The sequence below is a fragment of the Bison bison genome, unplaced genomic scaffold (genome assembly GCF_000754665.1).
Source record: "Bison bison bison isolate TAMUID 2011002044 unplaced genomic scaffold, Bison_UMD1.0 scf7180017864239, whole genome shotgun sequence".
Taxonomy (NCBI): Eukaryota; Metazoa; Chordata; class Mammalia; order Artiodactyla; family Bovidae; genus Bison; species Bison bison.
Window position 1 is genome coordinate 4,256,310 of NW_011494811.1, and position 17,374 is coordinate 4,273,683.

The following is a 17,374-nucleotide window of genomic DNA, read 5'->3' on the forward strand; positions in this document are numbered from 1 at the left end:
CAGTGCCCTGTTTACTCCTCAACTTCCTATCCCAGCTCTGAACCTCAAACCCACCACCAGCGAGACAGGAATACTACCTCGACCTGGCATGAGATTCGGAACTGTTAAATTCATCAGCAACTTTTGGGGAAAAAAATTAAAATCTGTTTATACATCCCTGATAGGCAGGAAGGCGACAGCCCAATCTATGGAGGACGGTTAAGGATTCAGCGAGTCAGCGTCCTGGGGACGTGCACGGTCCATGTGTGACACCCCCGCAGGGCCTGGGCCTCCGGCAGACTGTCCATCTCTCAGGTGCCAGGATGCTTTCCCTGGTGCTGCCCCTCCCTGCCCTCCTGCTCCATCTGTCAGGGGCTCCCTTGGTGCAATGGCTGTTAGGCTCATACACCCCTGAAACCAGAGAAAGGGGCAATTGGACCCAACCCAGCCTCCTTGATATAAAGGCTTAGGGCCAAGTCAAAAGCTCAGACTTTCGGGGTCATCTGACTGTGTCCCTCCAATACAGTCCTCTGGTGCCGAGCTAATTTTGCATTACTTTTGGTCACTTAACAGCGAAAGGAGACCTATCTATCTAATACATTCCTTTTCTTAATATTGTTGCTGTTGCTGTTTGGTTGCTCAGTCATGTCCAACTCTGCTTCAATCTCATGGACTGTAGCCCTCCAGGCTCCTCTGTACCTGGGATTTTCCAGGTAAGGATACTGGAATGGGTTGCTATTTCCTTCTCCAGCAGATCTTCCCAACTCAGAAATCAAACCCACATCTCCTGCACTGGCAGATCTCATCTCCTGCACTGACAGGTGGATTCTCTACTACTGAGCCTCCAGGGAATCTTATATTGTAATACCCTTTTGTTGTTGTTGTTTAGCCACTCTGTCATGTCTGACTCTGCGACCCCATGGACTGAAGTACACCAGGCTTTCCTGTCCTTCACCATCACCCAGAGCTTGCTGAAGTTCAAGTCCATTGAGTCGGTGATACCATCCAATCATCTCATCCTCTCTCACCCCCTTCTCTTCCTGCCCTCAATCTTTCCCAGCATCAGGATCTTTTCCAGTTTCCACTACTAATGCAGACTAAATAATCACACCTTCATTTTCTCTGTCCTCCTCTCTATTTCCATTTGAGCTGCTATAAATTTAAATCTCCTCCAAACTTCCTTGTCTAGTTTTCAGGAGTCATACAGATAGATGGCAATTATTTTAGACTTTGTGGACCATCGCATCCTGGTGCAACTACTCACTCTGTCATTGTAGCATAGAAGCATGTGAGCAAATGAATGTGGCTGTGTTCCAGTAAAATCTAATTTTACAAAAGCTGCTGCAGGCTGGACTCAGCACACAGGCTAAAGTTTGCCAACCCCTGATCCACTTGGTCTTTTTGGATCTGAGCTTGGTCTCATTTCTCCTTATTAAACATAATCTCATTAACTTCAATGCATCTTTCAAGTCAGGGGGCGTAGTTTTGAAACCTGATTCTACCACTAAGCACAGCAGCTCTCCCTTCCTGCTCTGTGTCACGTGCATATTGAATGCACTTTCAGGGTCTTCATGGTTATCAGACCAGCAGGCTCTTGAAAATGTCCTGTGGTGGTAAGTGGTGGCATACTGCCCATCCTGGGAAAGGTCTCCCTAGGGAGAAGCCAGGACTGCCAAGGAAAGATTGCTTGACCTGACAATCTTCTGGTTTTTCTTTTAATTGATGTATAATTGCTGTACCATGTTGTGTTTCTGCTGTACAACAATGTGAATCAGCTATATATACATGCATATATATACATATATATCCCCTCCCTCCAAGGCCTCCCTCCCACCCTCCAAGTCATCACAGAGCAAGAAGCTGATTTCCCCGTGCTATACACACATGTGTTTTACACATGTTAGTGCATATATGCCAATACTACTCTCTCTATTTGACCCACCCTCTCCTTCCCCCACTGTGTCTACAAGTCTGTTTTCTACATCTGTTTCCTGCCCTGAAAATAGATTCATCTGTACTGTTTTTCTAGATTCCATGATATACGTTAATATATCGGAGAAGGAAATGGCACCCCACTCCAGTACTCTTGCCTGGAAAATCCCATGGATGGAGGAGCCTGGTGGACTGCAGTCCATGGGGTCACTAAGAGTCGGACACGACGGAGCGACTTCACTTTCACGTTTCACTTTCATGCATCGGAGAAGGAAATGGCAACCCACTCCAGTGTTCTTGCCTGGAGAATCCCAGGGATGGCGGAGCCTGGTGGGCTGCTGTCTTTGGGGTTGCACAGAGTCGGACACGACTGAAGCGACTTAGCGGCAGCGGCAGCAACATGTTAATATATAATATTTGTCTTTCTCTTTCTGACTTACTTCACTCTGTATGACAGACTCTAGGTTCATCCATATCACTACAAATGGCTCAGTTTCATTCCTTTTTATTCCATGTATATACGTACTACATCTTCTCTATGCATTCATCTGTTGACGGACATTTAGGCTGCTTCCACGTCCTAGCTATTGTAAATAGTGGTGCAATGAATGTTGTGGTGCTGTGCTAACTCACTTCAGTTGTGTCTGACTCTTTGTGACTCCATGGACTATAGCCCACCAGGCTCCTCTGTCCACGGGATTCTCCAGGCAAGAATACTGGAGTGGGTTGCCATTTCCTCCTCCAGAACACTGGGGTATATGTATCTTTTTGAATTATGGTTTTCTCAGGGTATATGCCCAATAGTGGAATTGCTGGGTCATATGGTAGTTCTGTTTTTAGTTTTTTAAGGAACCTGCATACTGTTCTCTATAGTGGCTGTATCAATTTACATTCCCACAACAGTGCAAGAGGGTTCCCTTTTCTCCATACTGTAGATTTTTTTTTGATGGTAGGCTTTCTGACTGGTGAAATATGACTTCCCTGATGGCTCAGATGGTAAAAGCATCTGCCTACAACACAGGAGACCTGGGTTCAATCCCTGGGTCAGGAAGATCCCCTAAAGAAGGAAATGGCAACCCACTCCAGTACTCTTGCCTGGAAAATCCCATGGACAAAGGAGCCTGGTAGGCTACAGTCCATGGGGTCGCAAAGAGTCAGACATGACTGAGCGACTTCACTTTCCCCTTTTTTTTCTGATTGGTGTGAGGTAACCCTTCATTGTGGTTTTCATTTGTATTTCTCCAATAATTAGTGATCCTGAGCATCTTCTCATGTGTTTGTTGACTACCTGTAGGTCTTTGGAGAAATGTCTGTTTAGGTCTTTTGCTCATTTTTGATTGGGTTGTTTGGTTTTTTTTTTTTTTTTATGTTGAGCTGCATGAGCTGCTTGTATATTTTGCAGTTTAATCCTCTGTCAGTTGCTTCATTTGCAAATATTTTCTCCTATTCTGAGGGTTGTCCTTTCATCTTATTTATGGCTGGACAGCCTTCTAATCACACAGCCTCTGCTGACCCAGGGGCCAACTCTCTGTTTCTCTGATTTCCTGGAGGGCATCTGGCTCAGGGGTGGGGCAGGAGTCACCTGGAGTCTGTTTGCTTTTCTGAAAAATTCCTTTACTCAACACTCATCGTTATTCAGTGTGATAAAGCCCCTTGCCTGCTCTTTTACTATGTCTTGGGGCACCCTGCCTTGGGCGGAGTAGACCTGAGTATTCAGCAAGTCCAGGACCTCTCATTTTACAAATGAATAAACTGAAGCCTGAGATGGGAGCAACTTGCCCAAAGGCACAGAGGCTACCTACAGAAGAGCCAGACGGGGAACCACTTGGCTGACACTACCTACCTAGACTCAGCGTCACATCCCGCCAGTTACAGAGCTCAGTCCCACAGGATGGCCCCTGCACTTGCCAGCTGCAAGTGGAGTTCCCCAGTGACCCTTGCCTCTACCTGACCAATTATGAATCTGGGGGCTTCCATGACTCCCCTCTTCAAGTTCTACAATTCACTTGAAATGACTCAGAACTCAGGAAAGTGCTCTGCTTTTAATGACTTTATTATAAAGGATACAACTCAGGAAGAGCGGAGTGGAGGAGACATACAGGGAAAAGTATGGGGGGCACTTCTGGGTCCTCTCAGGGTGCACTGCCCACCTAGCACCTCGAAATGTTCACCAACCCCAACATTCCAAATCTCATTGCTCCCAAAGGTAGGCTGAAAATTCCCACCCTCAAGAATAATTGGTCTTTTGGGTGAGTAGCCCCCATAAAGCTATCTCTAGAGGTCTCATCCTAAGTCACCTCATTAGCATAAACTCTAGTGTGTTCAAAAGGGCCCATTGTGAATAGCAAAAGACACTCCTATCAGGAAATTCCAAGGGTTTTAGGATCTCTGTGCCAGGAAGCCAGAACACAGACTAATCTTTTTCTGTTACACATAGTACACTATACTATATATATATTATATGTGTAGTGCCTAAATCAGTTAGGATGTTTATAGCAAGAGCCTCAGAAACACACTCTGGACACTTACTTTATCATGTTCATTGTTAAGAGGCCACCCTCCTCCCAGGGAAGGCAAGGATGATCCTTTTCTCCATCATGTCCAGCTCTTTTTGACCCTACAGACTGTAGCCCACCAGGCTCTTCTGTCCATGGGATTCTCCAGGCAAGAATACTAGAGGGGATTTCCATGCCCTCCTCCAGAGGATCTTCCCTACCTAGGGATCAAACTCGGGTCTCCTGCACTGCAGGCAGATTCTATATGCCTGAGACACCAGGGAAGCCCCATTTTCTTGGTACCTGTTTCCTTATCTGGGTAAGGGCCTTGGTTGGGGCCATGTCATTCTTATACCCCACTTCTGAGTTGGCAGAACTACCTGCCATCCCCAAGGCATGGGCCCTCCTCCCCTTTGCCTGAGCCATGCTGTCTGTTGGCATGACCTTCTTTCCCTTCGTTTCCTGTCAAAGTGCAGGTGATCACAAAGGCTGTAGGGCCCAGAATGCTTTGTGGTGGTGGAAGGTCTTCTATGACAGGGAAATCTTTTTTTAGTTTCTTTTTTTTTTTTAATCTGGACCATTTAAAAGTCTTTATTGAATTTGTTACAATATTGCTTCAGTTGTTTATATTCTGGTTTTTCAGCCCTGAGATGTGTGGGATCTTAGCTCCCAAACCAGGGATCAAATCTGACTCCCTGCATTGGGAAGGCGAGGTCTCAACCACGGGACTCTCAGGGAAGTCCTGACAGAGTGCTCTTAATTTACGTTTGCTTCTGTTTTTTAGCTGGAAGAAATCATTTTACACTGTCACAGGACAGAGTTGTAATCTGGGGCTCACAACTGACAGAGCTCATTTTACGTAACTGCTCTCAGTTCTATCACATTTCTCATCATCACACACAAATTCTTCCCTCCGAGCAGATGGAAGGATACACACCCTCTCCCCCTCTCCGCTGAGGCTACATCCGTGGTCAAAATTGCAACCATACTTCCGAGCCTTGCTCAAGCGTTCCCACCTGTGGGATGTCTTCATGGCTCACCCAGGCAGAATTACAACAGGTCTTCCCATAGCACTTGGTACTCTATTTCATCAGCTTGTTTACAGGCTTTTTTGTGTGTGTGTGTCTCTCAGTCGTGTCTGATTCTTTGCAACCCCATGGATCGTAGCCCACCAGTCTCCTCCATCCATGGGACTCTCCAGGGAAGAATACTGGAGTGGGTAGCCATTCCCTTCTCCAGGGGATCTTCCCAACCCAGGGATCGAACCCAAGTCACTTACACTGCAGGCAGATTCTACACTGTCTGAGCCACCAGGGAAAACTGCTTGCAAAGGCTACGGGCATGGTGTTGTTGATCTCTGCCCCGAGCAGTATCTGACATATCTTGGAGACTAAATATTGAGTCCTGGTCTCTAGGAGAGAGAGGTCAACCTAATTAGACAAGAACCAGGACAGGACACAGAGGAAAACCGGTCGGGGTGGAGGCAGGGACGGTGCTCCTTACAGCCAACCTCTTCTGAAGGAGAAGCTATTGCTATCAAATTCCTAGCTCTGGTTTACTCTGCCTTTTGCACAGCTAGACCCACCCCCACTAGACACACACACACACACACACACACACATCCACACACACACACAGTTCTATTAACAGATACAACTCAAGAGGGCAACTCCAAAATAACCTCATCTTCAAGGTCAGTTCAAGACCATAGAGACACCATCCTGGTCAACCCACTGAACCAATGGGTGGATGCTGGTTCCCAGATAAAAAGACCCCAATCCTCAAGGATGGAGCACTATGGAGGGTGAGTGGGGTCATGTTATGGCTTTCCTGGGCTTTAGGCACTTGTCCCCTTATAGGCCTATTCTTCTACAAAAATATATTTAAAATTATACTTTGTGACTACACTGGCATAAAGACAAGTATAATTCAGCCTTGACTAGTTTTTTTGTATATTCAATTTTATTATATTTGTCTTCTCTTTCTGATTAAAAAAACTGCAACATTTTCATGGATCCCTAAAAGTACTGGTAACTGTATTAGTCTGGGTTCGCCACAGAAAGAGAACCAGTAGGAGATATATAGATATATAAATATACAAAGAGATTTATTGTAAGCAATTAGCTCATGTGGTAACAGAGGCCAAGGAGTCCTACAGGCTTCAGCTGACAACCCGAAGAACCAGGAGAGCCAATGGCGTAAGTTCTTATCTGAGTGTGAGACTGAAGACAGAAAGTCAATGTCCCAGGCTAAGAGAGCTTGAAAGCCTCCCTGTTCTGCCTTCTTTTGTCCTATTTAGGCCTCCAACAAATTGGATGAGGCCCACCCACATTGGACAGGGCAATCTGCTCGATGGGTCCACTGATTCAAATCTCAGCCAGAAACACAAACATACCCAGGATAATGTTTAACCAGATATCTGGGCATCTCATGGCTCAGTCAAGCTGACACATAAAATTAACCAAGCCAGGACTTTAGGAACCTTGTCTATTGAGCCTACTGGAGAAGCTGGCACTGAGGATTTAGGGAGTAAGTTACACATGGCCCTTTCCTTGGCATTACTGCTTTGTAGATGGAACCTACAGAAGAGATAGCTCTGAGCATATGGTGGTTACCTGGGCTCACTGCCAGGGGTCTTGAGCCTGGGGGCTGGAGCCCAGGCATTTTAATCTCTAGCTGGGCAGAATAAGAAAGAAAGGGAGTCAAGGTCTTGGAGGACTGGCTTTTCATCTGTCTTTTTCTCTTTTTTCATATGCAAAATGTGTTTATTGGGATGGTTTTCCATTCACCTTGGCATAGGGTGCTTTCAGTGGTGCTTCCATCTGAAGGAGCATCCTTCTGGAAGCTTGTTTTTCCTCATAGCCTGGCAGAGGACAGTAGAGCAGCCAACACACAAAACTACTGTTTATGCATGGCTAAAAGTGGTGGTGATTGAATAGCATCCTGGGCATTTCACATCCACGAAATAAGAACCAGGCATTTCTTCCTGTGTCTTCTATTCTGGAGAGGGATGAAGGAGATCCTTGGCGAGAGGCATGTTCTTGTAGCGAGGTCATCACCACCAGAAAGGACTTCATCTCTCTTTTGTCACAAACCACTTCTATCCTTAAGACACTAAAACAGTTAAGATCAATATTCTGCCATTGTTCCCCCCATTCTATTTCACTGACCCACTTGCCAGATGGGGACAGTAAGGCCTCGAGAAGGGTGTCCGTTGGCTCAGTGTGTCAAGACAGGGGGAGAAGTAGAATTGCAGCACCGGGACAAAGTAGAAGATTCGTGGAGTGTGTCTCCCATGCCCTAGACCTAACCTGGGAGTGGGGCAAGGTGAGTGAGACAGGGATTCCACAGTTAAGATTTTCAGGGCAAATCCTCCCTGTCTGTACATTTAAAACACAGACCACAGTCCATGCATCCAAGGCCCATTTCATGTAGCTTTACATCCACATCAAGGAAGTTCAATCTTTGAGAAAATAAACACTGACCCAGCTTCAAACAAGTCAGCCCTCCTGCTATTTATTTTTAGTTCTCTGGATGTGTGCAGATTGTCAACAACACAGTAAAGAAAATGCAGAAAGGCATAACTACTCAGCCAATAAGTCCTGTCTCAAAGGCTCCTGGGGACAGTGTGTTATGATGACCTTTGCTAGGGAGGTAACTCTGTCCCTGAGGAAGAAGTGAGATGGGTTTAATGTGGGGTAGATTAGACATTCCAGGCTGGTGCCTCCTGAGAAAAGGCGTGAGTCAGGGTGAGTGAGGCAAAGTCTGGGTCCTCAGGGACTGATCAGAATGAGGAGTCTCTGTGTGTGTGTATATGAGGGTGCAGATGAATGTGTTGTATGTGTGTTTGTGTGTGGGGGGACGGGGTATGTATGTTGGAGGGGTGGGGCGGGATGGAGGCTAAGAATCTGGGCAAGTCTAATGATGGGTTTTGAACCAGAGAGGGGAAACTCTGGTTGTGTTCAGTTCAGTTCAGTTGCTCAGTTGTGTCTGACGCTTTGCGACCCCATGAACCGCGGCACGCCAGGCCTCCCTGTCCATCACCAACTGCCAGAGTTTATCCAAACTCATGTCCATTGAGTCAGTGATGCCATCCAACCATCTCATCCTCTGTCGTCCCCTTCTCCTCCTGCCCTCAATCTTTCCCAGTGTCAGGGTCTTTTTAAATGAGTCAGCTCTTCGCATGAGGTGGCCAAAGTACTGGAGTTTCAGCTTCAACATCAGTCCTTGCAATGAACACCCAGGACTGATCTCCTTTAGGATGGACAGGTTGGATCTCCTTGCAGTCCAAGGGACTCTCAAGAGTCTTCTCCAACACCACAGTTCAAAAGCATCAATTCTTCAGTGCTCAGCTTTCTTAATATAGTCCAACTCATACATGACCACTGGAAAAACCATAGCCATGACTAGATGGACCTTTGTTGACAAAGTAATGTCTCTGCTTTTTAATATGCTGTCTAGGTTGGTCATAACTTTCCTTCCAAGGAGTAAGCATCTTTTAATTTCATAGCTGCAGTCACCATCTGCAGTGATTTTGGAGCCCCCAAAATAAAGTCAGCCACTGTTTCCCCATCTATTTCCCATGAAGTGATGGGACCAGATGCCATGATCTTAGTTTTCTGAATGTTGAGCTTTATGCCAACTTTTTCACTCTCCTCTTTCACTTTCATCAAGAGGCTCTTTCATTTTTCACTTTCTGCCATAAGAGTGGTGTCATCTGCATATCTGAGGTTATTGATATTTCTCCCGGAAATCTTGATTCCAGCTTATGCTTCTTTCAGCCCAGCGTTTCTCATGATGTACTCTGCATAGTACACATGATGTACTGTCCATATGTAGAGTCTTCTCTTGTGTTGTTGGAAAAGGGTGTTTGCTATGACCAGTGCATTCTCTTGGCAAAACTCTATTAGTCTTTACCCTGCTTCATTCTGTACTCCAAGGCCAAATTTGCCTGTTACTCCAGGTGTTTCTTGACTTCCTACTTTTGCATTCCAGTCCCCTATAATGAAAAGGACATCTTTTTTGGGTGTTAGTTCTAGAAGGTCTTGTAGGTCTTCATAGAACCGTTCAGCTTCAGCTTCTTCAGTGTTACTGTTCGGGGCATAGACTTGGATTACCGTGATATTAAATGGTTTGCCTTGGAAACCAACAGAGATCATTCTGTCGTTTTTGAGACTCCATCCAAGTACTGCATTTCAGACTCTTTTGTTGACATGATGGCTACTTCATTTCTTATAAGGGATTTCTGTCCTTAGATATAGATATAATGGTCATCTGAGTTAAATTCACCCACTCCAGTCCATTTCAGTTCGCTGATTCCTAGAATGTCGACATTCACTATTGCCATCTCTTATTTGACCACTTCCAATTTGCCTTGATTCATAGACCTGACATTCCAGGTTCCTATGCAATACTGCTCTTTACAGCATCAGACCTTGCTCCTATCACCAGTCACATCCACAACTGGGTATTGTTTTTGCTTTGGCTCCATCCCTTCATTCTTTCTGGAGTTATTTCTCCACTGATCTCCAGTAGCATATTGGGCACCTACCGACCTGGGGAGTTCATCTTTCAGTGTCCTATCTTTTTGCCTTTTCATACTGTTCATGGGTTTCTCAAGGCAAGAATACTGAAGTGGTTTGCCATTCCCTTCTCCAGTGGACCACATTCTGTCAGACCTCTCCACCATGACCCGTCCGTCTTGGGTGGCCCCACACGGCATGGCTTAGTTTCATTGAGTTAGAAAGGCTGTGGTCCATGTGATCAGATTGGCTAGTTGTCTGTGATTGTGGTTTCAGTCTGTCTGCCCTCTGATGCCCTCTCTCAGTGCCTACCATCTTACTTGGGTTTCTCTTACCTTGGACATGGGGTATCTCTTCACGGCTGCTCCAGCAAAGCACAGCCACTGCTCCTTACCTTGGACGAGGGGTATCTCCTCTTGGCTGGTTGTCATGATGTACTCCTCTCCTCTGGTTGTGATGGGGGTCTATTTCCAGTGATTTCATGAACATTCAAAGCTTTTTTTCCTGTCAAGAGTTTATTTCTCCTTCCTAGTTGGAAGTCTTTTTGAATTTCTCTTTTGCTTAAGGCAAAAGAAAGTGAAAGAGTCCTAAATGAGCCACGGAAGAGTCCAGTGAGAAAAGCACTGGCCTGGGAGTCAGGACACTCAGGTTCCAGCCCTGGCTCTGTCACAAACCACAAAACTTGTGACCTTGGGCAAGTCACTCCTTCCCCTTATCTCAGTTTCCCCATTTGTAAAAAAGACCAGTGGTTTTCAGATTTGGGGTTTCATGAACCAGTATGGATCATCACCAGTCACATCCACCAGTATGGATCATCAAACAGTCACATCACCAAAAACTATCACCAACATTTTATAAAAGAAAGACTATTTCAACACCAAATGTCTGAAGGATGAAAATCTCAAAATTGAAAAATGGAGTAAATTTAGATTTAAGAAAAACCAACTAGTTGTTATTTTTTTTTCCCATATTGCCCTATCCTGGAGAAAACAGCATTGTAGATATCCACCTCTGATGCCTAGAGTTTGGTGACTATTGAATTTCACATGCTCCCAGATCCATCTTCAAGCTCTTATGTGGTAGGATGGATGAATCTTTCAGCTTTGCACCTTTGTCCAGAATTATCAGTTCTGTGAATAGTCATTCATTTCTTCTTTTGATGAGAGAATGGAAGCATCTACCACAGTAAAGAGACATTTCACCCTAAGTCATGCTGATGAAAACCTACTGCTCCTACTATTAATACTGCTACTACCATTATTGCTATCACTGCTGCTAAAGAAGGCTGAGCACTGAGGAATTTATGCTTTTGAACTGTGGTTCTGGAGAAGGCTCTTGAGAGTCCCTTGGACTGCAAGGAGATCAAACCAGTCAATCCTAAAGGAAATCCATCCTGAGTACTCCTTGGAAGGACTGAGGCTGAAGCTGAAGCTCCAAACTTCGGCCATCTGATGTCCTCACATCTGAATCATTGGAAAAGACCTTGATGCTGGAAAAGATTGAAGGCAGGAGGAGAAGGGGGCGACTGAGGATAAGATGGCTAGATAGCATCACTGAGTCAATAAACATGAGTTTGAGCAAACTCTGGGAGATAATGGGGGACAGAAGAGTCTGGTGTGCTCCAGTCAATGGGGTCACAAAGAGTCAGACACAACTCAGTGACTGAACAACTTTTACTACTTCTGTTATTACTGCTGGTACTACCACTGCTGCTTCTGTTACTATAGCTGCCGCCGCTGCTACTGCTGCTAAGTCGCTTCAGTCGTGTCCGACTCTGTGAGACCCCATAGATGGCAGCCCACCAGGCTCCCCCGTCCCTGGGATTCTCCAGGCAAGAGTACTGGAGTGGGGTGCCATTCCCTTCTCCAATGCATGAAAATGAAAAGTGAAAGTGAAGTCTCTCAGTCGTGTCTGACTCTTCGTGACCCCATGAACTGCAGCCCACGAGGCTCCTCCACCCATGGGACTCTCCAGGCAAGAGTACTGGAGTGGGTTGCCATCGTCTTCTCTACTACCATTACTGCTACTATTGCTACTACTCTGCTACCACTACCATCACTGCTGCTGCTGCTACTAAAATATGAACAAGAGCCTGTTCCTGACACTATTTTAAACACTTTATATACTTAGTGTTTAACAAGCTAACTCGCTTAAGTTTCACAGCAACCCCATGAGATAGAAATGATTTTTATTTGCATTTTGCAGGTAAGTTCACTAAGGCACAGACCAAAAATGAAGTCACAAAGTAATATTCAGTTGACCTTGGACTTGCCTAACTCTGCAGACGTCAGATTAAAAGTGTGTGTGTGTCTAAAACTTGACGTATGTAGATGAAAACTCATTGTCCAGATCCTATAATTTCCCACCTGTCTTGGGGAAACTGGCACCTGTCCTTGTCCCTTTATGGATGTTCTTCATCAGTCAATGTTCAACAGCAACACAATAACACCAGCGAGCATTTACAGTGATGCTAAGGGTAAGTAAGGCCCTTGGCCTCCATAATCTCATTTTATCCTCTCAAGAGTCCCATAGGAAAGGGGTTTAATGTTTCCCTTTTGAAGGTGACATGGCTGCAGCTTAGAGACTGACCTGCCAACATCACACAGCTAGCTGGGATTGGAACTGAGGTCCTCCTGACTCTAAAGCCCCCATTCATAACCCCCTCCCCCCGGAGAAGGGAAAGGCAACCCACTCCCGTATTCTTGTCTGGAGAATTCCATGGACAGAGGAGCCTGGCAGGCTACACTCCATGTCATAGAGTCAGACATGACTGAGCAACTAACACACAAAATAAAGGGGGGATTGTGTTCCATTTTGTAGTCAGAAATGTAAATTTCTCAGAGAAGGGAAGTAATGGGCCCAGCCAGGTAGGAGCTGAAACCAACACCCAGCCCTGTCTCTGCTTCCTAGGTTCCTGCCCCAGCGTAAGAGCACCCCACCCTTTAGATGCTGACCAAGAAGGGGCACTGGAAAAAGCATTAGGGATGGGACAAAATATCTTGGAGCCAGAGCCTCCTGTCCTGGGAGTGGTTACCAAGGTGCCTCAAAGTGGCCTTGGCGAGGTGTTTGGGAAGGGGTTTCATAGCTGGACTAGGAAAGAGAGAGCCAGGCTGGGTGCAGAAGGACCCAAACTGGCTCCTTGTTGTCATCTCAGCACCGACTCTTGACTCATTGGGCCCAGTCTGCTTCTCTCAGCCTGGAAAACGACGTTCACAGACCTCGTTCATAGCCTGTGAGGTTCACAGCCTCTCACAGGAGAGGCTGGGAAGGAACATGGGGTAATGACTTCCTTGACTTTGGAGTCAGGACAAGCCTGAGGACCTCGTCCTGTCCCCAACCCCCACTCCCTGTCGCCCTCCCTCTTAAGGTCCTCCCCACCTTGGTGACTGGCACCACCCACCGTCAAGTGGCTCAAGCTGCAAGTCTGAGATTCAGTCTCAATTCCTCCCCACCCCTCACTCCAGGGTCCAACAAGCTCCACCCCTTCCCCTCCACTCCACCAGCGAGTCTATGCAACATCCTCTCTCACCTGGACACTGCAGAGGTTCCTAAGTGCTCTCATTTTTTCCACTGTAGCCCCTGAAGCCTATTCTCAGACCTACAGGCACAGTGCGGCTTGAACATTTAAACCAGATCATGTCACTTGGTTAAAAGCCTTCAATGATCTCCCATTTTACATAGACAAAAATACAAATTCCTCAACTTGGCCTGACTGGTCTGGCCCCTGCCCATCCAAGCATCTTAAGCCACAGGTCTTGCCCTCACTCAGCAAACCCCAGCACTGATGAACCTGCAGTTCCTGGAACCCACCACGCCCTTTTCTTCCTCAGGGCCTTCTGATCCCTTGGCAGGTTCTGTTCCCAGTTAACAGCTTCGGGTCACCCAGGCTCAACTCAGCAGGGGCGTCCCTGACCCTCCTTTCTGAAACAGAATTCCACTTTATTTTCTACCACAGCACCTGTTTATTTCCTTCTGAGCACTCATTACAATATAAATGTCATTTCGTGACTTTGCTGACTTGTTTATCTTCTGCCGCCTCCACCAGACTATTTTCCATGAAGGCAGGGGGTCTGTCTGTTCTCGGTTGTAGCTTCCTGGCACAGCATTTGGTACTCAACTGCTTCTGGATGGAAGATGAAAAGTCCATTCTGAAAGTCACAATAGTGTCTCTCTCGCCCCTCCGGCTTCTGCTCCTCTGTTCTCTCCCTTGAGGGGCTGGCTCACTGCACAAGAGGCTGGCAAAGTACAGAATCTACCCTCTGGGCTGGTTTCTGAACCTGTGGGAAAGACCTCCAAAAGGGCTGAAGGTGACAGAGAGGTTATAGGGTGTTGGATGGAGGCTGGGAACAAAGTGACAGTGACCAGTACCGACTCTGGTGTCCTGAGTCAGGTGTCTTTCCCCAGCCTGGTCTCCTTCATGGAAAAGGACCTCCTCTGCTGAACCATACACGGATGCCCAAGACTGGGTACCACCTAGAGGACACAGCTGTGAGATAGCCAGATTCGGGTGAGGACTGGTATTTCAGGGCCAGGGAACACATGCGCTAGTATGAAAGGAGGAATTTGTACTCCCTCGGGGCTGCAGAACATCAAGATTCGAATCTTAGGTATGTCGCTGAGCAAAGTCTGGCTCCCACTATTCCCTGGCTGTTCCATAACGGGTTCCCCCGTCCCACGCAGGCGCCTGGTGTCCTGGGCATTTGCCCAACCTTCTTAAGGGAGGTTGGCCAACCTTGACCAGACAGCAGTTTCTTGTGACATCCATAGATCTTGGCAAGAAGCCCCAAGGCTCCGGGCAAGAATGGATATGTTGGTTCCAGGAAGGCGGCTTCTGTGGGAAGCAGATCTCTAGTGGCATTTCTGTACCTCGGGGATCAGCCCGCTGGGAAGTAAGCCCCCTGGGAGCCACAGATGCTCAGAACTGCATTAGCAACTCACCCCATCAGACCTGTCTCCCTTCCTCACCCTGAAAAGGGAATATCTAACAGTCTCCAACAAGCTGCCTGCTAAGCTCTCCCTGCCCCCACCCCCAGTTTGTTGCAAAAATGTGTCTTAATGAGAGGACTACATCCCCGCAGCCGCAAACACTGGACACAGCCAAGGAAGCAGTGGGGTGACAGTCAGTGGGATGTGAGGCTTTGGATCGAATCCAAGGCAGAAAGGGCCTGTTATTGCCCAGAGGCTGGGGTCCAAGGGAAGAAAGGGAGAGGGGGTGACATCCAGGCAGGAATGGCTCGAGGCAGGAACCGTGGAGATTCTTGGTCAGCGTTTGTTTTTTTCAACTGGGGTACAGTTGCCTTACAGTGCTGCGTTTGCTTCTGCTGTCCATCGACATGAATCAGCTATGTGCATACAGATAGCCGCTCCCTCTTGGGCCTCCCTCCCAGCCTCCCCTCATCCCACCCTTCTAGGTCATCACAGAGCACCAGGCTGAGTTCCCTATGAGACACAGCACTTAACTTTTCGAGTGCCCTTCATGGGAGTTTGACGAATCAGTGAAAAACTTGTATGACCACGATGAATCTTGTAAACACTGTCTAAAACAAAACACAACATGACGAGCGCCAAGGGCATCAGCGATTTTACCCTGTTGTGGCCACTGCTCTGTGGGCGTCTCACATGGGGCGTGGGCTGCCCATGGGCTTTGAGTCCTCCGCAGTCATCACTGAGCCTTCTATCCAGCTTTATGCAGGCACAGGGTCTGTCACCTGAAACGCTGTCTCGTCCTCTCAATGTTCCCGTGGTCTGCAGTTTGCTTTCCGTTCGGTGGTTCTTAAATTTCAGTGTAGTTATGAGTCATCTGGCCTGCTTGATAAAATGAATATTCCCAGGTGCCCTTCAGAGATTCTGATGAAGGAGGTCTGAAACATGGCCCCCAAATCTGCATTTGGACAAGCCTCCTAGATGATTCTGCTGTAGAGGAGCCTAAGACCCTGCTTCAAGGAGTACTAAGAAATCACTATGCAAGTGATTGCTATCTATTGCTTTCTATTTAAATAATACTGCAATGAAGATCTGGTAGAAATAATGTTTTTCCTTTTGCATAATTTTCTTTAGACATTTTCTTAAAAGAAAGAATACAGAATCAAAGGCTAGGCATTGTTTTGTAGTTTTTCCCAAATTAGTCTCAAGGGAATTTGAATAATTAAACATTAACTTTTAGCCTTTAAATTGATTTTTGTAGCAATATAAAAGTTGTCCATATTGCAAGTTCAAGATTTATAATGGAGCTGGTCATTTTTCGATGTAAGGCTTTGTGTGTAAACTATCCACTCATTTCCTTTGACTGCTTCTCAAAAAAGGAGCAGGATCCTGGCCTTTTATAGTTACATCAATTCCTTAGCTATTTTGGATAGAAAGCTTTATTTGCCACGTATATTTCCCCCTCTTCTGTGGCTTTTGTTTTTGTGTTGGCTTTATTACATTCTGTGGCACAAAAGGCTTTTAACAACACATTTGGATCCATCCATCCTGTCCCTGATATCTCTTTCATCAATAGTCAAAATGTTTTCTCCTCATCACAGTTGAAACACATTTGCTTTTCCATTTCCTACTCTGGCTTTTTATGGCCCATTTGAAATGTATTGTAGTACATGGTGTGAAAAATATGGATATAAGCTAATTCTGATCCATGCTGATATCCCAGGATTTAGATGATATTTGTAAAATAGTGATTCTTTCTAATAGCCTTGTGCTGACACCCAGTCACCTTACATCAAGTCCTTAAATAACTTCAGTCTCTTTCTGTAAAGTCTATTCCATTCCCCTGGGCAGTTTCTCTTGTCTTTACCCCAGTAGAATATAGTAATGACTGTCTGGTTATTTTGTTGTTCTTTAGTCACTAAGTCATGTCTGCCTCTTTAGTGACTGGCCAGGCTCCTCCATCCCTCTATCCATGGGATTTCCCGGGCAAGAACACTGGAGTGGGTTGCCATTCTCTTCTCCAGGGGATCTTCCTGACCCAGGGATAGAACCTGTGTCTTTTGATTGGCAGGCAGATTCTTTACCACTGAGTCACCAGGGTAGTGGTTATTTTCAATTCAGTTCAGTTTAGTCGCTCAGTCGTGTCCGACTCTTTATGACCCCATGAATCGCAGCACGCCAGGCCTCCCTGTCCATCACCAACTCCCAGAGTTCACTGAGACTCATGTCCATCGTGTCAGTGATACCATCCAGCCATCTCATCCTCTGTCATCCCCTTCTCCTCCTGCCCCCAATCCCTCCCAGCATCAGAGTCTTTTTCAATGAGTCAACTCTTCCCATGAGGTGGCCAAAGTATTGGAGTTTCAGCTTTAGCATCATTCCTTCCAAAGAAATCCCAGGGCTGATCTCCTTTAGAATGGACTGGTTGGATCTCCTTGCAGTCCAAGGAACTCTCAAGAGTCTTCTCCAACACCACAGTTCAAAAGCATCAATTCTTCGGCGCTCAGCCTTCTTCACAGTCCA

General features: G+C 46.4%; 1 protein-coding gene and 1 pseudogene across 1 annotated transcript in view; one reads left to right on the forward strand and one right to left on the reverse strand.

Moving 5' to 3' along the window:
- Nucleotides 1-7,212: 7,212 nt before the first annotated feature.
- On the reverse strand, nt 7,213-7,443 carry LOC104993509 (annotated as a pseudogene).
- A 7,034-nt stretch (nt 7,444-14,477) lies between these two features.
- The window catches only part of PLEK2 (pleckstrin 2), a 41,672-nt gene continuing 38,775 nt past the window's right edge, over nt 14,478-17,374 (forward strand). The window contains exons 1-2 of the mRNA XM_010846822.1: nt 14,478-14,535; nt 14,609-14,817. Coding sequence (XP_010845124.1) covers nt 14,478-14,535; nt 14,609-14,817 — 267 coding nt within the window. The remainder of the gene's footprint in view (nt 14,536-14,608; nt 14,818-17,374) is intronic.